At 25.8% G+C, this 25374-nt stretch overlaps 1 protein-coding gene across 1 annotated transcript in view; it reads left to right on the top strand.

The window, feature by feature from the left end:
* Positions 1-21177, top strand: part of LOC112688847 (fatty acid 2-hydroxylase) — a 40960-nt gene extending 19783 nt beyond the window's left edge. Inside the window, exons 3-6 of the mRNA XM_025562243.1 lie at positions 753-919; positions 19256-19388; positions 20732-20851; positions 21049-21177. Of these exons, the coding sequence (XP_025418028.1) occupies positions 753-919; positions 19256-19388; positions 20732-20851; positions 21049-21137 (509 nt within the window). The 3' untranslated portion in view covers positions 21138-21177. The remainder of the gene's footprint in view (positions 1-752; positions 920-19255; positions 19389-20731; positions 20852-21048) is intronic.
* The last annotated feature ends 4197 nt before the right edge of the window (positions 21178-25374 follow it).

The following is a 25374-nucleotide window of genomic DNA, read 5'->3' as shown; positions in this document are numbered from 1 at the left end:
AAACAAGTATCAATTAATATGAATTAGTTTTGAATGTTTAATCACTTTGATAATAAGAATAATATTCCAACATATAACTATAAATGTTAACAATTCAACGTTAATACATAACTTATGTTTCTATTTATTTATTGATATTGCTTTTTACCAAAATAATTTTGGGCGCAACTGGTTAGTTAGTAGGAACATAAATAATTTTTATCTATTGGTATGTTAAAGACAGTTCCGTGTTGTATTTAAAAAATATCAAATTGAATATTGCACATGCTTACATGGATCCTTGGTTTGAAAAACGAACGTAATCAAATGTTTATTAAACTTTTTTTATTAAAACTTTAGATATTTCTTTCGAGATTAGACATCCGAGAGTCATAATATCTTATGAGTTTGTGCTATATAATATTCGGGTATATCAATATTATAATATATCATCTTAAATAGTATGTTTTAATATGATATATTGGTATATATTTATTAAAACGGTTGTATTAATTATAAATTAGTTATTGAATTTATTGTAATTTTATTATTTTTATTTTAAGTGTCAAATATTTATTTATTTAATGGATTTTTACCATTATTTCTATTAATCTCTCCATAATTGCGATTTCACAAAATATTACATATTACTATTTTAATTATCTTATTGTAATTTTAAATTATTATTACTGTATAATATTAATATTGAAGTTTATATTTGATTTGTTGAATATAATATAATAACAACAATTATGTTTTATTTTTTTGTTTAGATAATTTTTCGATAGGAACATGGGTTGTATGTTCAACCGTCTTGGGTTTATTTTTGTGGCCTCTTATTGAGTACACTATTCATCGTTGGTTGTTTCATCTGCAGCCTCCAGACAACTCGCCCCTACTTATCACATTACATTTTGGCATTCACGGTCTTCATCACAAGGTATGTTGTATTTCAACTTAAGTGACATATAAAAAAATTAGTATTGTTAAAACAATAATTATTACTTCAGTTATATCAATTTCAGTTAGTTGATAGTTACAACAAAATAATTGTCAAAGTTTTACCATAAACCGTTTTATCGTTTTACCATAAAAAATGTAAAAATGTAACAATTATTAATCGATATCTAAAACAACGAGCGTATATATTTGTACAAGACTCCGTCAACTCAAATATAATTCACCGATTCGTACAAAACTATATTAAAATCCCAATAGAAAAATATTATTTTTTAATTTTAAATAATACGCATTTCCATTCCAGTTATTTCACGGTCAGATATATTTTATATAAATATAATATTAAATGTACACTATTTCGTTTTGAGTTTTTTCCTATATAAATACATATCATGTTGAATTGAATCGCTTATTACAGAAACTCCGTAAGAGACAGAAATTTCGAAACATATTTTTCACTTGTTTGTATTTTTTGTATTACATGACATTACTTAGGGGTTTCTGCTCCAAACAAAAATTTCAAAGACGCGAATTGGCCACGTAAATAAGATGGGGCTTCTGCAAAAATCGATGTGTCTACTAAAAAGATATAAGCAAGTGGAAAATAATATGTTTCGAAATTTTTGTCTCTTACGGGGTTTCTGTAATAAGCGATTCAATTATGCTTAATAATGCTTTTACGCTTCGTAGAATATAGGAAAATAAAACTTAATACTAAATATTTCTTGGGGCTCCACATTAAAATACTGCTTGGAAAAAGGCTCCATGGTTGAAAAAGTTTGGGAATCGCTGATTTAGAGGTTTGCGATCGCTGAAACCCTTCATGGAGCTGTTACTTTTACAATATAAATTATAAAATAGTTATTTAAGTACAATTATTATTCTTACCTGATTTGCAATTATCAAAATTTTCAATAAATAATTGTTATTATCAAATTAGTGTTTCTCATATGATTATGCCCTGGAAATATATTAATCTTAGTTTGGATGGACCATTCCTAACCTAACTTATTATTTTTCAATATCCAATTTAATTTAAAAAATAATAATACATTTTATTTTCAAATACAGGATGATTTTCAGTCTATTGTTTAATATTATTTTATAGTTGATAATATTAAAGCAATGACTCATGCTTAAAAACCAATAAAACATCGTTCATTGTTTCCGCAAGTTCAATCGTATAATTTTAGTTATCATAGACGATTTTAATGCATAACGAATTGATTTACGATAGTATTAACCTATTTATGTTATAATTTTCGATTAAATGCCCATGTTTGTTGTAAATTTTAATTTAAGCTGTTATTTTATAAGTTAAATTGTTTAGTAGATACATCTTAGCTTTTGAATCGATTAAAACTTTGATAATAAAATTTAAATAAGTATAATTATACTATATATGTTACCGGCAATATGGATAATCCGGTATTTTGCAAAATGTCTAGGCATTATATAAAATGCCAAAAATCACTCGGCAATATACATGCGAGTTTTGCCTAGATGTTATGTATATTGCCAAACGTGGAGTAGGCAATATGATGAAAATAAACAAAATTTGTCATCGCCTATTACCAACGACTTCATTTACCGTTTATCTTAAATGTGCGTGCACGATTTAACGCAATAAAGATTAAGATTATTTTACTACTATAATAATAAATCTAAGGTACAATATTGAACGTACTAATAATTTTATTACAATATCGACATTTTTCGTGTCTCGTTATGGTTAGGTTAGGTTTATATGATTTACGATTTATATGAAATCAAATTTTTATAACAAACTACAAATTTTTTTTTAAAAATAGTGTTTTATCTGATGAACATTATAATGAGTTGATAAAAATGCAATCCACAAGAATTAACCAATGGTTTTTAAAATGTGTTTGTAAATCCAAGTGTCAAAAAAAAGTGTATTTGCTTTAAAAATAAAATGTTGTGTACTTTAAAATGTCACTTTTCTACAACATGTTATAATAAGTAAATATTAGTTTAAGTAAAATATTTATATAATAGTAAAAATATAATAATTGATAAAAATTAAATTTTGTCTGTAATATAAGTAATAATATAATTTACTATATAACATATAATAAAATGTTTTGTACTTTGCCTAAAAAAAAATTAGCATTTTGCAAAATACCTGAATTATCCATATTGTCCGTAACATATATTTATATATATTTCGATTATTTGTTTTTACAAATGTTCATCGTACATTCCAGGCTGGTTCATTTTGAGTAAGTATTTCTTTAAGATTAAACGTGCAATATACAAAATGCCGTGGAAATTTATGGATCTGGTATTGATGGGAAAATATTTTAATAATAATTGAGAGCAGGCGAATAAATATGTTATTTTTTCTGGTTTTACATAAGATTTTGTTCTTGTTAAAAATATGAAGTTTCTTCTGGTTGTTATTTGCTTTATATTAGCCTAAACTTGTTATAATTGTTCACAACCTTCTCGTTTTTCAATGTATACATTTTACTTGAACCAAATTTACAATGAATTCTGTGGTTAAAATTCTTTATCTAAATACAATGTGTTTAATTACACAAACAAATATTAATTTTTTCTTCGTTTTATAATATTAGGTTTAAACGTCTGTTCTGCGTATAACAGGTCACTAAAAAATTAATAAAACACTTATGACTAAATTCTACATCAAACTATTGTAATTTATAAAGTGAATTCTCTTTATACAGTTACAAAAAAATTATAAAATGTTTTTAAATTATATTGTTTTGTATTTAATACTTTTATTAGGACATAAACTAAAAGTATGCGGAAATTAAATTAAGTATTCCATAAAATGTAAACAGAAAATAAAAGCAAATGCTATAATAAAATAAATAGTACTCGTATATTCGTATTTAGTATGTGAATAGCGAGGATGATTTAATGTAGACTGTAGATTTGAGCAATAAAATTAGCAAAAAATCAAATCAAATCAAATAACTGAAAATGATTTCCGTTTGGTTTTGCTTTTCTTTGCTTACACCATAGTTAAAATATTCTAAAATTATGCATAAAACTAATTTTTATCCATCGTTCGATAGGCATCTATTATTTTTATAACTTTTTTTTTATTAATTACGCATTTGAATTTTTTTTGTTATTTCCTTAAATTTAAAGAACATGTACATACATACAGCATGTATCTTTAAAATTAGAATATATTAAGTGCATAAAAGAATGTGATATATTATAATATTATAAAAATAAAGTTCTATAGTTAATAGTTATATAATTGTTACATTTTTAATATTTGTTTGGTACCTGATTATGTAATTCTTAGACATTTTATTTAAGATTTTTCAACGTATCTTAGGAGATAGGTTGGAGTGTCTTTTATTATAGCAAATATACTGTATCTTTTACCCACCATGTATTGAATATGATGCCTAACGTATATTCGAATAATGTACTTATGGTATACTTAATATCAGGTACACGAATATCAAAAAAAAAAAAAAATTGTACATGTTATAATAAGTACCTTTTTGTATCATTGTAAAATCTTCGTGTTCAAAGAAATAAATTGCTTTTCAGAGTTGTATACATGATAAGTCTGAAGTGTCTATTCAATAAAATTAATTATATAATAGATATTAATTTTCCGAAATTTACAAATTGAATAAAAGTTAAATTTCATCATTGGTAATATAACGGATTATCATATTATTTATATTATTAAATTTAATGCATTTGATACATTTATAGTTATAAAATAAAGATGAATTAGAGTTCAATTTTTTTAAGATTGTAATTTTTGAATATTAAATTATATTCTATAATAATTCAAATATAGTTTAAATTATTGTTATTTAAAGTTTTCATCTCATTTTCCATTAATCGAGTATGTATCTCAATTATTATTTCTTAGGCCTAATAAAAGTATATTCTATGTATTGTTTATAATCAAATAGGTCTTAATGCTGTTGTAACACACCTGCTTTAATGATTAATAGTTTGTTCCCGCAAAACCTATATATCGTTTACGTTATATAACGATTTCTTATTTAAATTATTATAACCTGTTTTTCGTGTCCTGTAAATACCAATAATATGTTGCTTATTTTAATATAATTTAATGTATTTAGAAATGTAATATGTATACAGGCGTATGTTAAAACTTGTAATATCCAGAGAAACAATTTATTTTATTACTTATTCATGTATATTATTTTAATGTAAATATTTCTTTTTTTCTTAATCTAAAATTTCAAATTAAACTTAAACAATAATAAAATATTTTATTAACATTTGTATGTAACTGTGTAACATTTGTATGTAGTTTTACAGTCAGATATGCGCTCTTCATTCTACCCTTTTTCCAGTTAGTCTCTTCAGTTCAATGTATAGATAGATTATGTATTGATAGTATATCATCTGAAATCATTTATTTGACAAATGAAGTTCTTAAACGTCCTCAGTCTCTCTTACCTTCAATTTTTCCGTCTATTATTTTATAAATTACTTAATTTTCGTGCCATAATATGAGACCAATCATATTCTATCGTCTTGCCTTGATGGTTTTGAGTATCTTTCTGCGTTCATCTATATCACTGAGTATGCTTTCGTTGATACGGTTTCCTATCCAACTCACTCGCACCATCCTTCTCCAACATCACATTTTCAAAGCTTTTTAGAATTCGTTGTTCTGCTTTATTAAGTAATCAGGTTTCGCAGCCATATAGCGTCACACTCTATACATATATTTTTATGAAGGGTTTCTTCATCTTAATACTTATGCTATAGGAGAATAAAAATTTTCTTTTATTCATAATCGCTGACGTTACCTGTGCAATATTAGATTTTATTTCCGTAATTCATCTGCCGTTTTGATTTATTGAGCTGCCTAAGTATTTAAAATGTTCTACTTGTTCAAACAGCCGATCCCTGCTTGGATATGAATTCTACAGATTCATTCTAATTTTTGGCAAACATTAACTTTAGTTTTTGGCCAGTTGGTAATCCAATTATATTTTTGGAAACATCTTGCCGTATCTTCCAGTGCTTTTTCCAAATCGTGCTCATTGTTAGCTAATTGTACAATATCGAAAAAGAATCTTAAGAAGAATATTATTTCTCCCCCACTTTTATATAAAGTTTCTCCAAATTTTTTATAGGCTGTGTGACGTAAATATTAAATACTGTTGGTAATAATAGAAAAATAGACATCTTCGTTATCTTACGCCCTTCCTAATTATCGTTGTTTCTGTTTTGTCAGTTATAATTATTATAGCTGTTTGGTATTTGCATAAATTATATACTATCCTTATATCTCTATAGTCAGTTCCTATTTCATCTAAAGTATAGATTAGATCTTTCCTCATTACCTAATTGAAAGCCTTTTCCAAATCTATAATCGCTATATATGTGTATTCAATTCTATTTATTTTTCTACCAATATTCTTAAACATAAAATTGCCTCTCTAGTTAGGTTAGGTTAACCTAACCATTTCTCACTTGCAAATTTTGTTTCATTATTAATTTTATTCTCTAACTCTTTATATCTCCGTATTCCATGATTATCCTTGGCATTCTTATTCTTCCTTCTCTTTTTAATATCTTTTATAATTTTATTGTTTAACCATGGTTTCCTAAGTTCTGGTAAGTATCTTTCCAATATATTACTGGCTACATCATGTATAGCATCCTATATTTTATTCCATACCGTTTTCAGTGGTATCACTTGGTAACGAGAGACTTAATTTTAATTTTTCGTTGGTGTAGGATGCATAAGCTGTTTATTCACTAAATTTATTATGTCGCTGAATTGTGACAAATAACATGCTTTTCCAATGTAAAAACGTAGAATAAAAGTACTTTATTATAACTTTTGTTTTAATTTGCTGAGTAAGTTTTTTTTTTTTTTTAATACGGCTTTACATTTTTTTTTCTAGTTATATTTATTGAATTTTCATTTCATATGGATACAAACAATTAAAATATGTAATCAATATTAAAACTTATTTAATTAGTAAAAATAAAACTTAAAATAATTTAGAAAAATATTAACCGAGGGCGCCAAGAAAAATATATGAAATAATATACTTAACATATTATTATTATTATTAATATTATTACTTAATTAAGTTCCACAGTTTTCGATTAGACTTGCGATTTTGTTATTAAATATGGGTCTTATTTGTATCATTACTTATAAAGTGTTTAAAACTGTAACTTATATATTTTAGCATTGTATTTTCTATGTAATTATTTAAATGTATATGTTTGACGCCATTCATTGAACTAAACTGAAATTGATTGTATAACATGATATACGTAATTGTATTTATTAAAATGATTTCAAACGATTGCGTTTATGAAAATATAGAAAATTAGTTTATAATTCTATTTTTTTTCAATAAACAAATATTCTACTTAACATTGGTCTTTTAAAGTTATGAAACTGTATCAATTAAATTGCGCAAATTAAGTGAAAAACATGCAAAATAACTATACTGTGATTATATCTGCAATGCTCAATGTATTTCTGCCCTAATTCCTTTGGCTTGCCTGTTTTAACTTTCATAAGTTGTAGTGTTAAATTAACATAAATTCTATCTTTAAGTTTACCAAGAAGGTATATGCAAGGAATTGAACATGAAATATAAATATTAAGTTTATAAATTACAAATCACGCTATGTCCATTATATACAAATAAATTTTTTTTATGGATATTTTATTTATTATATACCTATGGTATTGATTTACGTTCCAAAATTCCATTTAAGAATTGATGTTTTCTAAGGGTATGTTCTAATATTTGTTCTATAAATAGGTAAACACGCTGAATAATATACACTAATAATGTTTATCTTTTTTATAAAATCATGGTATTGATTGTTTCTGAAGTAAGCCAAAATTACTAAGATTAATTACATACTGGAAATTATTCATACTTTGGCTACTATCTTACTATCTATCTTACTATCTCTACTCTTCTCTTTAGGTTTTAAAACTGCTTACTGATATACGTTATATGTATGTATTGTACTGCTTACAATAATTGTAATTCTAAGGGTGAGTTTATTTGGATTTATAAATTTAATATTTAAACATAAATACGCGTTTTGCAAAATATTTATTTCGATTGTTACAGCGTTAGATATTCTTTTTGTCCATTATTTTTTTGATATTAAGTGACACTATAATATACATACATATACACATATATATATATATATATATAACATATGTATTATTTTGCCCATGCTTTTACATTAAGAAATAGAAACCGAATATTCTATTATTCGAATTTACAAGTTAAACTTTTCGTATTTAAATTTAAATGACACATCAGTGCCTTAACGAATTTCATAGAGATTGAGTACAATGAAACAAAAAAATGGCAAAAAGACGCATCCTCAGATCTAATAGAAGTCGTAACACATTCAGAACGGAAAGCAAAAAGCTATATTTTCCGATTCTCCCTTGTCCGGCCCGTGAGTTCAATCGATTATTCGGGTGGAGAGAATCCTTCAAAATGTCGACGGTTACCACCCAAAATAGACTCCAGAGTCTTGAAATGTATGGTTTCTTTAAGCTATCAAAAGCGATGTGGAAAAAAATCCAGTCGAAATAATTTTAAGAAGCACATACACCTGCAGTTAACAATGCCGTAGAAATATAATATATCTTATACAATAGTTTGACCATTAAAATCGTTTCCGTTGATCAAATACTAACAATATAAAATGCATAAACATGAATTATAATTTAAATATTAATTCACATTTTTAAAAAAATTAAATTACTTCTTTTAAGACATTAATACTGTTAAAGTATTTCGAATTTCTTTATTGTTATAGGGTTTAAGTTGTTATTACTAGTGTGTTAGATGAGACAGCAACGAAAAGTACATACTTTGTATGCAAGTGATCACACATCCGGTTCAACTAAATGATAAATATTATTTTACCCAATAAGTTTATTAAATAACTAGAATTTTTTATTCCTTTCATATAATCCGTTACAATATATGATCTACCATTATTGAAACTTAAATTGTATTATCACAATTAAATACAGAATGATAGATTTGCATTATACTATTTTAAATGCTTAAATAATGTTTTTATTTATTAAATGTTCTTAGTTTATCAAACTAAATGAAACTTAGTCAACGATTATACTATTTAGTTACTTTAAAATATATTTATACAATTATTTTACATTTGTCCGTATAATTTCATCGTTTCTAAATGTAATATTTGTCATTGATGTAATGTTGATTTTTTTTTTTATTTAGAGTATTTACAACTTAATTCGTTCATAAAAATCGACAATATTGCACGTATATTACTTAACATTATACATTATTTTACGTTATATTATGCATATATATTTTTATATTTTAGCATGTGAATAAGTGTATTATTTTTTAATTTTTAGATATTACCTTCTAATTTCTATATTTATTTGATGTGTAACGATATTAAAGCAGATATAAATAAAAGTTGAACTTCTAAAGGTTCAATACCATTTAAGTAATATAAGACCTGCCAACAATTTAACATAATGTTAGTCCTGATTTAAATGTGGTTTATACACTTGAATGGATTAAAAAAAAACCTTATATGGAGTGAATTTTTTAACGTTAAAATTACATTTTCTTCTGCAATTTTTGTTTAAAATATTTATTACTATATATTTTTAGATTTTTAGATACACATTATTATGTCCTATTTCCAGTAACAAGGAAGCTTTACGCAACTTTTATTAATATATATATGTTCAGCAATATTTTCTAATATACTTCGACTGGGGGATATATGAAATTTTACTGTTCATTAGTACAAATTGTAATCTTTAATATTAAATAGTTACCGATAGAAATCACTGAGAAGACTTAAAGCAAAACTGCTCCCTTACATCTTCGTCAAGTCATTTGTATATTTTCACTGATTCCTTAAAAAAAAAAAAACTCATAACTCATAATTTATAAAATGATTAAATGAGCAGTGTGATATTTACTATTTTTACTATCAAAATAGTATATATTTGTATTTCTGTAAATACAGTTCGCAGACTTTGGAATTTTTTAATCTTCAGTTGTATGAACTATTAATATACTATATGATAAGTTATTATATATCTCGGTTGGAAATATTTATGACTTTAAAGTATGTATAAATTATTACTTGTTAATGTTCATTCAACCTTTATTACCTTAAATATAATGCATTTGTATTGATACTCATAACTTATCAATGATTAACATTTATCCTCTGTGATTTTCTTATTTAACTAATAACCAATTTTTATTATTTTATACTATGAGGTTAGTATTTTGGTTATGTTATTTAATATCAAGATAATATGAAATTCGTCTAATTGTTTTTAATAATTTATTTTTGAAACTGTTAATATATAGCACATAACGTAACTTATATAATATTAACTTACCGTAGTATTAAAAAATACCCTCTAGGATCAATTTTTCAATGTTATATTAAGAATTTTTCCCCCTTCCCTTTGCTGTAAACTTACCTTATTTGTACGTAATTAAACTGTCCTAGTTTTATTTGATAACATAATCAACGTTTATCTATTTTAATTTGAATTTCTATATAGTTCCGTGGAATTTTATCATTCAAAAAAAAATGTATCCAGTATAATTCTTTACAATTTCTTTACTATACTTCTAATTTTTATTTGTTAATTACACTACGTCATTCTATCTTGTCATTGATTTTAATGTTTTTTTTTTTAGTAATTCTTTTTAATAATTCTTATTCTCGAAATTACATTAATTTGTATTAAAACTGATAGGTTATTAAATTGCAATTCAAAATTTATAATGTATTGAACATGCATGAATAAATTGAAAATCTCACTACATTCAAAACATGTATATTAATATTTATTAGTGTCTTCTGTTATCTAGAAAATGTTGAAACCCTTAATTTATAATGTGATAATCATATGCTATTATAATTACATTTACCAGAATCTTTAAAATTCTTAAAAATAAATTGATAAAAATAATTAATCATTCATATTATTGAATTTGTTATCATTAATCGTCAAATACGATTCTTACTATAAATTTCGCCTGTATAATGAATTCGTCTTCATTAATTAGATTTATAAGTTTTATCAATTTTTGTGTTCGTTGTTTGAAACATTTGAATTTAAAATCTTATACCTAAATTGTATTTCCATATTGTAGTCATTTTTAAGAAAAAACATTTCTATGTGCATCTATTTGATTAGCTTCGATAAGTTTTTATTATAAAGTTAATAAAACAGTTCGATTATATTACATCTTATTTGTGTATTCATATATTTTATTTGAATTTTTTTTTATGTTGGTGTTATTAAACCAAACTATCAAAAAATCGTTTAATCCTTACCAATACAATGGTATTTAATGCAGATTTACTATTTATAATACAAGTATAATATACGCATAATATATTTGTAATAACCTACCTAAATATTTTAGTATAGTAATCAAAATATTCGTTTAAGTATTATTATAGATTTCTATGTTTTATCTAACTAAGAACTTCGATTGTCTATAAGTTATTTTATTAACTTTATCATTCATTATAAACTGCTGATGTTTAAAAGTATTTACCAAACTGTCTTGTAACAAATATTATTGCTCTTTTGATATAAATAAAACATATGATATGTTATGAAATACATAAATACATTTTATAATACAAATGTACAATTTAATTCAAAAATAGTTTCTTCCTGTAATAAGGGGTTATACTTCGTGATATCGACATTTCTATAACAAACCCAGCTTTACATAAGTAGTCGTGTTTGATCATGGTTTTTTCTGTTTGCGTATCAATAGGTTTGTTGACTTACAAAAGATTCTGAATACATTTTTTAACCTTTCCTATATTTTTTTTCAGTGTCCCTTAAATGGTTATTTCGTCCTATTCCAATGATTTGTATCGTGTGATAAATTAAATTTGGTTTTGTTTATAAACATCCTAATTGCCTGAATTAATGATCTTATAACATAAGTGTAGGTACATTTTACGTTTAATTTTTGATAGAAATGAGTTCCATTTTTTTACCAAGTCAATATTAAATTAAATTTATATTAATAACATATTTACTATTAGCAAAATTAATCTATTGTTTAAATAACGTTAGAAAATATTTGAAATCTAGGATCTAATCATTTTAATAATAATACTAATTGTCATGATGGTAAATATTTTATAATTTGGTGTTTCATTACCAATGATTTAATTGTTACCCATATTATGGAATTTTTACATTTTGTACTCAATCGCATTACATGCTAATTTTATATTATGTATATTTCAACTATGTACTAATGGAAGTAATAAAATAAGTTAATTATATACTTATTTCTCAGTTGTTGTGGACTGTATGATAGTATAGTATTAATATCCCGACTTGTTAATTGTTTAATATTTTTAACAGTTAATTCCGTTCTATATGTTCAATACTTATTTCGATTTGTTGTACTTTTTTAAGACTAATAGTGGCCGCTAGAGTATTACGTGATAAAATATATTTAGTCGACCATTATAATAATGGAATAACTGGAAACAAATTACCGTCCAATATTCAACTATTAAGAATTTATTTTTTCAATCTATGCATTGTAAAACTGAATTTAAGATATGATGCAAAGATTGTAATGAAAGAAGCGTTATTTTGGGAGAAAGTATGAATACCAACTAAGGCGGATTAAATGTATTCTAATAAAGTACAATTGTTTTATAATGAATTGAGAGAGTTACAAAAATATGCAGGAAGAAAAAACGGCCAGCCACAAAATAAAAGAACCAACGTTTATTTATATCCTACATAATATCTTCTATGTAGCATACACAGATGCATTTAATATTTCAAAAAGATAAGAAGGTAAAAAGTTTCTAATAAAACAGCAAAAAGTTAGATGGCCGGATTTTGTGTATGAAGCTGATTATGAAATATAACGGAAAGAATCCCGACTTAAAAATCATAGAGAGGTAAAATTTATAACACAACATAATTTAAACTAAAAAAAGCAGTTATGTTTAAGTATTACCAATAAAAATATTTATTTTTGTTTTTACCAATTTATTATGTTAATTTGGAAAATGCAAAGGTACCTATTAGAATTCTTACTTCTAGTAATAAAAAAATATGGATATAGATACTGATAATTCAAATACAGACATCAATGTGAATCCTTTAACACTAATAATAAGTACAAAATCTAATACTGTCATTCTAAAAGTTGTCAAGGTTTTAAATAAATGCAAAATAAGTGACAAAAACGTTGTTTATATTTTGGTAGCGCTTTCTAAAGTATCAACTCATGGTATATAAACGATCTAATAATGAACAGATCGTCTATTCGTTATTTTCGAATGATTTTGCGTCGAATTCTCAAACTTGAGAAAGAACCTTTTTAAACATAACACTAGTTATAGTAAATTACCTATTTATTGCAGGGTTTCAAATAGTTATTAACCGATTTTTATTGAAAAATTTATATGAACGAAAACAAAAATAGAACCACAATTACTAATTTTATAGAACGAAAACAAAATAGTTAACCAGAAATATATTTTTCGTTCTCGAACGGAATTAATTTACATTTTTAATTACGAAAAATAATTAATATTTAATTTTAGTTTTTACACGTTTTGTTAAGTTGGTTAGCCTGTTTTGTTTGATAAAAGACAGGTAAAAAATATTAGATTAGATAAATATAAAATAATTCGCAAGATAAAAATTGAATAGTTGGGTAAGTGGGACTATTGGTCGTAACGCCACACTACTATAGATAATATGTGAACACGATTAAGGACAACCAAAAACCACATTGTTTATTGTTACAATACCCCTTTTAATGGACGATGATGTTATCTTAAATTGTATCAAATACTTGTAAATTTGTTCAAAATTTTGAATTAATATAGTTTTTCTTTTTTTTATTACTCGATAATAAATATTGCAATTATGTTGTTCATTATGTGTGTTAGTATATTCAATATTGTAATAAAAACTTAAAAATGAGTATCATATTATTTATTGTATATTAATATACGGCCTCTGAAGCTGAAAAAAAAATATATTATAAATATATAAATTATGAACTTATTTTAAGAATATCTCATAATAGTTGAATTTTCTAATTAATTATTTCATAATTATGATAATGAATTGTCTGAAGTATAAAATTGTTATAAAAAAATATATTTTTTTAAAAGAACAAAATTAATGGGTTTAATTTCATTGAAAACCGGTTTTAAAAAACTATAAAATATAAAATCAATATTAATCAATTTTTAAAACCGAATAATATGGTGGATGAACTAAAACCATTAACCACAAAAAATTATTATGGTTTGATGCCCTGGTTCGCTGTGGATTTTATGATGTATGAAATTTAAAATTGTATATCAAGTGAAATTGATAATACATTTTAATATATTCATTTTTGTTATTAGTTTTCTTCAAAAAGGTCCTTCTCCTTGGACTGTTGACAAATCTTATCAAAATGCAATAGACGTTGTAAAAAAACTACATGTTGTAAATAATGCTGAGAAAAGTGTTATAAATACTCATTGAAATCTAAAACAATTTGTTCATAAAAAAATTAAGAATGGAAACAATTAGCACTGCAAGTATCAGTGCCTATCGTAATTATTATCCAGACCTTAAAAAAAAAAAAAAGAAATATTTAAATTATTAAATAAGATGGTTCAAATTTATATAAATAGTTGATAAAATGTTTGATATATATTGAATTATTAAGAGTGTACATTTTATTAAAATATTTTCCAATTTAGTTTTAATTACAATATCAACATATTAATTTATTTTATAAAAAGATAAATTATCGTATTTTTAGCTTAATATTTAATAAGTCCTATTCAAACAATGAAATGAAGGATTCAATAAACATTTTACACATCAACTTTTTATTAAGAAATTTAATTTGACATAGTTTTTAAAAAAAAATTTTTTCACTTATAACTCCTATTCGACAAAAATTTTTAATTACTACAAATTATCGATTTAGACAAAAGTTAAAAATGTACTTTATTATTTTTCTTTGAAAATAATATTTATAATTTTTGTTGATACTATTTCGTTCTACAATTTATGTTATTTACATTTTTTCGTTAAGTATTATTTATTTTTAGTTTAGTCAGAAAAATATCAAAAGTACCCCTGTTGGCTATTTTTCAACCCCCTAGGAGCACAGGAAAAGGGATGGGTAGTCATAACCAAATTTAACCGAAATTATTGTAACTATCACCACCCTATTACACATATAATTATAAAATTTTAATTTCTATGAAAGTTTTCCTAAAATATAAAATAAATATTTTTAATTGATCTTTGGTTTGGTATATTTTATTTACATTATAAAACTATATAAATATTTTTTATAACGAATGTTATATCGTGGACGCAAGACTAAGTAGTGGTCTGAATTACAATATAAAGAAATAAGGAGAATTAAAATATAATTGAACACTTGTGATTGTAAATTTTCAATTTCAAATTTTGTTCAAAAAATAATAAAGCGTATACTCGCGTGTTTTATTCATATATACCTCCTAATATTGCCTGTATGAAAATTAATTTAATAAATAAATTCTATATATTCATAAAATCCACTGAAAACTTGTGATATCCTATGTTATTCAAATATCGATATTCTTAGACCAAAAATGTTTACAAAATAATAACAACTTTATTATTATCATTGGTGTTGCATTGTCGACCTTTGTGTATTTCAAATATTATCGTTCTCAACAACCATAAAAAATTGATGATATGTCTACTATTGTTGCTGCTTTTGATTACCCATACAGTTAAATAATGCTTTACGTATGAACGTACATTAACCAATAAGTTATGAGCTCGAATTAAATAAATAATTTAAATTTTTAATAAGTTTGTACGACTGATAAATTCATAATATAACGTCCCGATGGAAGGCCTTCCATTAATAAAAGTCAAAGAAAATTACATACGTTTTTACATCAAAAACCTTCAACTGGCAGATGGCGAGTCCCTTGTACAAATACATATTTGAAAAAAAAACTAAAGCGACCCTTGTTTTATTGGACGAGTCACGAATACCTCCGTTATTAATATTATGTTTTATATACAACTATTACAATTCTAATAGGCGTGCATATATATTGTCTAGCAATGATTTATGTGGCTATTTATTCATTCACATTATTTAATATTATATTCTTTGTGAAAATTCTTGTCCCTTTAAAGCATATTTTCCTAATTATTTTATTTTTATATAGATGTAGCTACTTTTTGGTGAACATTAATTGAAGTTGAACTTTCAATTAAAAATAAAAATAAACCAAATAATTTTGTGTCAGATCGTATTTATTACTTATTTTAGAATTAAGTTAAATTTACGATTTTAATTATTCTATATAGGGAAGCTCCATGGTCAATGTAAAAATATTAATTATACGTAGTCCTTGAAATTTCTGTCTAGAATCTGATCAAAAATCAGCTGTATGTAATACTTATGTTACATCACATTTATAAAATAACTACAGAATTGTGAAACGAACATTTCTGAACTGACTATGATTCATAAAAAAACTAATCTCCATTTAGAACCAATTGTATATTTCTATGATTAATCGCTTTCAGATTAAATAAAATAACACTTGCCATACATAAGTAACTAGAGGTAATCTTCTAAACTAAATTGCGGCCATAATGCTGACATTTCTGTTGATAGTTTTTATACTTTTAGTGATTAAAGGAAATGTTATTGTTTACTTGTTTATTTGTTTATTATTAAATAATTGTAAAAGCAATTCAAAATATTTATACATTCTTCTATTCATACTTATAATAAATATTTATTATATATGCATTATGTGTATATATGTGTATATGCATTTTTTCATCGTGTCTTTTTTAATGCGGGAATGTAAAACTATTTTGTAACAATTCACAAGAAGTCGGTCCTGGTTCGGTGTGGAACGTTCATTGACGATACTAATGTACAAGGTCGCCAACCCACAGCCGATATTAGAAAATCTATCAAAAGATTATAGTATATATATATATATATATATATATACAGATTATAATCATCACATGTTTCATATTACTAGTTTTTTTTTTCCTAAACTATAACGTAATTCATCTCTTAGAAAGATAGGCGTGATGTCTTACAGTTAAAAAAAAAAAAAAAATAAGAAAATTCGTGTTACAGGCTTTCGTGGTATAAAAATGTTAATAACTTAATTATATATACTTGTGAAAGATACCCCAGAATCAGCCGGTAACGGAAATTTCAATCTACCATAGTATTTAAATTTAACTGAGTATTTGCTGTTTTAACAATGGTAAAAGAAATCACTTTATTCAATGTTACAAAAACACTCAAATTACGATCTGTGTTACTAATTTCCATATGGAATGTTTCCTTTTTAAATGTTTAATACGGTGTATTAGCGTGATCTTATAGCATTATGTAATACATAGCTTATGTCTTGGGGTTATGTGCGTGCCCTATGTATTCACATCCATAATGCTTTATAATTTTTTTAAATAAAATTCTAGCTGACCCGACAAACGTTGTTTTGTCATATAAATTATTTCTAGAGAATATTTTGCTAGAAAAAAATAACTAATTTAATGTAGGCATGTAAGGATAAGGATGTCAGAAAGAGGTATGGAGTGCTATGAACGGTGACGAAATATAAAAATGAAATAACATCAAACATTTATTTTTTTAATAATTTATTAAAATTGATCCATTAAAATTATACATATGGCTAATTATGACAATATTAGTAAAAAACAATATCTATCCCTTAATGTGACAGAGTGTACAATATTTTTTGTTATCCCATCTTTCGCCAACACAAACTGGATGATTCGAGAGCACGCCACATATAATTGTCCTTGTGAAAAATATGATGTGCTCGAATCTAAGCCACAGACAAACATCGTTTGGCCTTGAGACTTATTGATAGTCATTGCAAATGCCAATCTAATTGGAAATTGAAGGCGTTTAAATTGTATTGGCATATCTGTGGGTATAATAGGGATTCGTGGTAATAATATATTTTCACCTCAGAATTTGCCGTTTAAAATGATGACTTCGATAACATTTTTCATTGATTTTTTATGACTTATCGCGTGCCGTTGTACAACCGTGGTGGGCCCAATTACGAAGTAAAATAACCGGAGATTAAACCTTCAATTGTAAACTATGCGGTGGCATGAGTTTAAAAACTCTGTTGGATAATTTACAACTTCAGTAGGATCGCAAACTGTATCTATAGATTTGTACGACCCCAAGTCTCCTGGTAACAAATTTTGTATCTTGAGATTCAATTCGTTGACGTCCAATTTTTTGCTACTAAAATTGCTCTTTCTGCCAGCCACTCATGATTCGTGTATTGCCTGTATACATTGGGAAATATCTGGTCAATGAAAGCATCTTGTGAATAAATTATTGTGCAGAAAGCGGTCGGTAATTTTATACATCCCGTTTCATATGTAGTAACTTTCCCATCACTAATATCTAACAATTGTTTTGAGAATCTTCTGCACGCAGCTTTTTTTTATTGAATCGCAAGCATCGAAATCGTTCGCTCTCTTTCTTTACATACATTTCGACCATAAATTGTTGACAAAGCTCATGACATCGTAGAATTACTTTGTCCTGATCGCGTCTAACATCAACCGATATGCATTATAATTTTTCGAACTAACATTCTTATTTATTTTGGCACCTGTTGCGGGATCTTTTTGTTTAATATTTATGCAATACCCGTCATTTACTATCAAAAATAAAATTAATAGTTTTTAAATAGTTTTTATTTGTTTTTTAATAGTTTTATTTAATAATTCATTTACAATTGCGCAGTTATCAACCTGGTCAAAAATTATTAAATTAAACTATGATTTATTAAACAATAGCACTTTTCCAAAAAATTTTTTTGTAAAAACCTTCTCCTGGCAATTACGAACAATTAAAAAAAATTTGAGCCAAATAGGCGCAGTCGTTCTCAATTGATGAAATGTTATATATTTTTGGCTCCATTTTTATATATATAGATAACTAATAACTTATTATTTATTAACTTTATCGGACTAAATTTACACCTAAAACCTTCTCTGTGATGTCCTCTTTAATTTATAAAAAACTGCACGACGATCCAATAAGTAGTTTTAGAGTTTATCCCGAACAAAAAAAAGCGACTTCACTTTATATAGTAGTATATAGATAAGAAACAAATAATGAAATAATTGGAAGATTTAACATTATGGTTTTGTTTTTTTTTCCACAAATAGGTGCCATTCGACGACCGAAGGTTATTGTTTCCGCCTGGACCAGCTGCCGTGCTCATATCGGCTGCTTACGCCATATACCTGATGTTGTTCCCCCATTGGATGGCACCGTTGGTATTAGCCGGTATGATAGCGGGTAAGTCAATATATTTACGTAATATTATTCTTGCTCCGGATATCGATGAAATCAAAAACCTGGGATCGGATTCTATAGCATTAGCTAATCATTTTAGTATAGGTACCGATAAAAATAATAGTTTATTTATACCATAGGTAACCAACTTTTATAGATTTATGATCGACATTGTATTAACTCTTTTTTCTAAATTGTCACGATCGACCAAGAAAATAAAAAAAAAATTGAGATTGAGCAAAAATATATTTTATATACTCTTACATGTATTATTTCCTTTAGTTTTTCTATTTAAAATATTAATAAGTGATAATAACGTTTAATTTTACATAACACGTATTTTAGCATACTTTTTATCAATTTATATGAACAGAATAAAGACCTTTATTTAATACAGAATATCCATTAGATTATGTAGAGTGTACCAACATAGCTAACTTAATCTCAGTGTAAACATTTATTTTACATGGTTATTAATTGTCATTATTTCATATCGTGATCGACTTGTTAGCCACCTTTTATAAAAAGTATCATGTATATATTTGTTTTAGGTTACAAGAATTTCAAATCTAATATATTATGGTACATTATTTTTATTTATAATCATTAAATTTGATTAATTTTGTGTTTTTCATCAATCTCGCAATTGAAATTAAAATTATAGAAAACATTTTTGTGACTAGAAAAGAAAAATTCTCATTGTTTGTTTCATTTTTTATAAATTTATTAAATCATAAATAATTATTTATTTATAATAATTATAATTAATATATAAATATAATATTTGTTAACGGTCGACAAACGAAAGTAATTTAAAAAAATTAACTACCTAAATTGTTTTTTGCTATTTTTTATGTTTCAAAGGCATATTCTAGTGTTTATTTTAAGATTTTTTTTGGGTGATAAAATAGCAAACATTTATCTAATTTTTAGTCCTATAGATCAATACCCTATTATTAATAGTAAAAATATGACAACCAAAATCAGGTGAATGCTGTCTGTGATATATAGTGCAGTTCACGTATTATTATTATATTCGTTACAACTGAGACATGTGGAAGTCGATTAAGTACAAATAATATTGTAAATATTATAACGGAATCGCGAGAGTGTAGTAATTATTCTTCTCGTTTAATTCTTTTTTTTCCTCGTGTTTCGCGTCCTCTTGTTAATTTTTTGATTCGAATTTATAATAAAATGTCTATGTATATACCTGTGTACAATTTGTGATCCGCGAACATAACAAACGCTAATCACCTGCCAGCGCAATATTAAAATATTATACCCTATGCTGCAATAAATAAATAGTAATTAGTGTAATTAATCAAGTACAATCGTGTTTGCAGGCTATGTAACTTATGATTTAATTCATTTCTATTTACACTACGGATGTCCCAGGGAAGGCTCGTACCTGTACACGATGAAAAGATACCACAACCAACATCATTTCGCACACCACGAGAGCGGTTAGTATATATCGTCACACGCTCGGTCGCCTTCCATACGGTCCCTCACATCCTTTGTCCTTTTCGATATTTTATTGTTTGATTAAAGCTAACCTCCTAACATGGATACTTTTTGCTATTATTATACATACACGGTAATGTGTCCGTATGTATATTCGTAACAATGATATGGACAGATCTTTTTTCCTCTGTTTTAGGTTTCGGTATCAGCAGCCAATTTTGGGATCATATATTCGGCACCGCAATTGCACTGAAAAAGCTTAGCCGGTGTTTGAAATGGTACTAACCGTGTACCCAAAACTCGTGCCTTATTAAATAAAAAAAAACAAATTAAATTATAAATATATATATATTATATTATATGTATTCATATATACATGGTGTATATATGTATATATTATTGATATATATTTATATATATATACAAATTATTATGATTACTACTATTATTATTATTATTATTATTATAATTATTATTATGCATTGGAAAGAAATTTCACCAAAATTTGGAGTGTCTAATCTAATGAAACCCAAATACTAAGGTAAACAAATTTAAGAGGATAAAACGGTCCGTTCATCATGGAAGAATCAGTTAAAAATATAATGATATATCATATATACTCATCTTGTTTTGTTATGCATACAATATACATACGTAATATATGTATTTTTGTATATGTATGTATATTGTCGCTTATTATTGCTATTTTCAAAGGTATTACAAAACTTTAAAGTTGTTTTGTTGTTACTCTGTACATTATCATTATTTTTTTGTCTCTTTTTAAAAAATAAAAACAATATTATTTATACTTTGACTGGTTTATGTTAATATGCTTTTTACGAGTTATCCTCAGGAGATCCATTTTGCTGATAAAATGTACATGTCCAATAGCCATAATAATGACCTATTTTTGACTACCTGCCTTGTCATATACGTGTGATTATTGTTTACGGCCACGTTCCTTAATTATTATTTCTTTATCAATTATTTTTACGCAATCCGTAATCGTCAACTGTTCATTTTTATTTTTATTTGACACCTGTAGACATGGACTACTACTAAATATTCATAGGGGTTACCGAGACTGCACTGTTTTAAATGTCACTATTAAATTCATTTTTATTTCTGTAATATTTTTCTGCTTTTCCTGTGAGTATAATATAATTTCTTATAATTAACAACAGATAAATACGATATTCTCGATGGAAAACTTAAGTATAGACGTTTAATCTACTATAATATAGAACAATGGATTATATTCGGCTACTGTGTGAATATAGTCGTTTATTATTATAAATAATGTGCCCCGCGTCCACAGTATCCAACGGCTAGTTTCAATGTCACGTAAGCAAACTCTAATTTTAGTACAGACGCTTTTTTTTTTAATAGAAATTATCTCTCGTGGCTCGCAATCATCAGATACACACACATACACATATTGACTAGCATCAACAATGCCTATGTGTGTGGCCTAAACTTTGCCAATTATTGTGTATACTAAATAGTATTATTTATAAGTGTAATATGGATGCCTCAGAGTTTCAAAACTATTAACCAGGGTGTTTGGGCACAATATGTTTTCTCTGACTGAACGAAAAATGTTTTCAGAAAAACGAATGTTATTCTTACTGTTATTAACTGAAAACACACATCTTTTTAAAAGGAATATTATTAAGCGTATATAATTTTTTTTTAAAAAAAAGTAAGTAAATAATTTATAATTGTTATAATCAGTATGAGGGATCGGCTTCCCATGATTTATTTTCTGCGGAAATTATTCAACCTCTTCTCCGCGGATAGCAAGTTAGGTTTGGAAAAAAGATAATAGGTAAATAGAGACTGTCAAAAAACAAATTATGCAATTTATTATGTTATTTATTTAATATCTAATAATCTTTAATAGAAGTCAAATATAATTATGGTATAAATTTTATGTATTAAAATATCAATTTCATTTTAATTATTATAATTAAATTAAAATATGTATGTTTTTTTATATTATATTCTTTCAGTATTATTGTTAATTGCTCTCTTAATCTATTGTTCTTTATCGAAAGTACTATTCTTTTTTCATTTTGAGCTTCGTCATTTTACTTATGTTTAACTGTAGTCCTAATAATTTGTCTACAAAGATAAACATTTTAGGAAGTAGGCTGTAAAAGTGTTGGTTTAATCGCAAATAATATAATTCATAAATATTAAATGAAGTATGAGTTATGAGTATATAATCGGAAAATGACTGTATTTGCTAATTTTTTGGATCAATTTTTTTGGTCAATAAATCTTCTACAAAATATGCATCAATCTTCAGATCTTCGAAATGTCAATTTAAAAAAATATTTTAAAAAATTACTTTTTTCTTTGCTTAAACTTTTATACAAGTGACTAAACCAAAAGTTTGAAACATTATCCACCAATTTTGTCCGAAATAGAAAAGATATTCTTTTATTTCAATTTTAGACAAAATAATCTTTGCAGTCTATTGCAATCTCAAAATCTATAAACACTACATCAGGAGAAAATGTTAATTGATATTGCACAGAATTATTTACAGTATGTTCAAATAAACGTACGTTTCAGTTTCTTTATTAAGTAATTAAAAAACAAGCGGAATATATAATTCTCCAACAAGGTCGTGAACGGTGAAAAATTGATAAAAATATTTTGGATAGATTCAAAAAAAGCCTTTAACAATATTGTATTGATATCACACAACACTTCTAAATTATTATTTTTTTTTAAAACCCAACGATTTCATTATTTTTATCATTAACTAATAAAAATGATTCATTTTTATTTGTAATGAATGTTATTTCATGTACAGCACTATGCGTTTCTGTTGTTTTTTGGTATGTTAGGATGAACAGATAAACGTGCATTCCTTATATTTATTTTTATTAAAGAAGTGTCATTTAAATTTAAACTATTTATACCAGAGGTTTTTAACTATCCGCTAATATAATAATGTTAAGTGCATATATTACGTTATATTATTATCATATGTTCAACATGAATGTATTGGCGTGAGTGTATGAATATGTATACATATGTGTACCTATGTATGTGTGTGGACGTACATGAACTATCGATTCTATAAAATAACCCTTTCCCTAAAGGGTTTATAGGTGCGTATTTTCCTAAACAACAAATCGTCACGCCACTGGTCAACGCGTAGAAAGCAGACAATGGATGTACAAACACACACACACACAAATTTATTTACGTATTCGACAATATTTAATAAAAAAAAAAAAAAATGTTCTTTACTAACCCTCTGATAATTACATTATATCGTGTTCTATACGCTGTTTGCTCGAATAAAATATCATATCATTGCATCAAAACAAAACGTACAGCGATTATTATTGTTATTAATTCGAATGAACGTCGTTCAGTCGCCTACACGTTAATTATAATAATGTTATAACGACAACACGTCCTACTCGCAAGCCTTGTAAATTTGATCCGTCAGATCTATGTTACTTCTACACCACTACTACCTACCTACTATTTGTAGCCTTTACAACGCTGTGCTTACGGTTCGCGAGATTTTCTAAAGTCGTTAAAACGTATTTGTATACGTGTATAATAAAATAGTATTCAAGTTTTATTTTTATCAAATTAAGTTTTATTTTATTTTTCGTACGAGTTGACTTTATATCAAACGAAAAACTTTTTATTCCACTACTTGATGTTTGATGCCAAAACTAATATGACTGCCGGATGAGATGTGACCTATTTTTATACGACACCTGTAGAATTTATGTTCCACCTGATAGACCGTGAAAAAAAAATCTCTAGGCCGGGTGTACACGGTGCTTAGTACTTATCACTCGCACTAATACCACACGTTTAAACCGGTATGATTAGTGCTTAGTAGGGCTGGGATTTTGATGCAAATGCATCTTTTTTTTCGTTAGTCCGTAAGCAGAAAATGTGTTTCGAGTAATACTGATTAATTTAATATAGTTTTTACTTCCCATTTTTTTTTCTCATTCCGTGACAAATATAAGTTTATATGGATTTTTATGGCATATTTTGCAGTTTTAGTGCATTTTTCAGAATTTATCTATTAATTCTTAAATAATAGAATATTTGTTCGCTAAAAACTTCCACGTTTGATATATAATCTACTGAATGTATAAACTAAAAAATACGATCATTTCGGCGCATGTACATAATTTATCAGAAATAAAACAAAATTAAAATAGTCGAAAGAAAAGTTTCTATTTGCAAGAGTCCAACGATGATCAAATTTAAATAAATATAATTAATTATATGTTGTAATATGATTTTTATAATTTTTAAGACGTTTTCGCATTTTATTTTTTTTAGAACATTTTTTGCTATTTTCAGAACATTAAAATCTCAGCCCTAGTATTTAGTATTAGTAAAACCGCGAGTGATAGTGAAGAGAACGCCATTCTACTTACTAACAAGAAGCTATCTCCTCCACGACTACTCTACTCGCGATTGCAGTCGCAACATGTGACCACCTGATGATAGTATTTGTGCTTGGTAT

This window comes from Sipha flava, unplaced genomic scaffold, assembly GCF_003268045.1.
Source record: "Sipha flava isolate LNK unplaced genomic scaffold, YSA_version1 111_pilon_pilon, whole genome shotgun sequence".
NCBI classification, from domain to species: Eukaryota; Metazoa; Arthropoda; class Insecta; order Hemiptera; family Aphididae; genus Sipha; species Sipha flava.
This window is presented reverse-complemented; position numbering and strand designations above follow the sequence as displayed.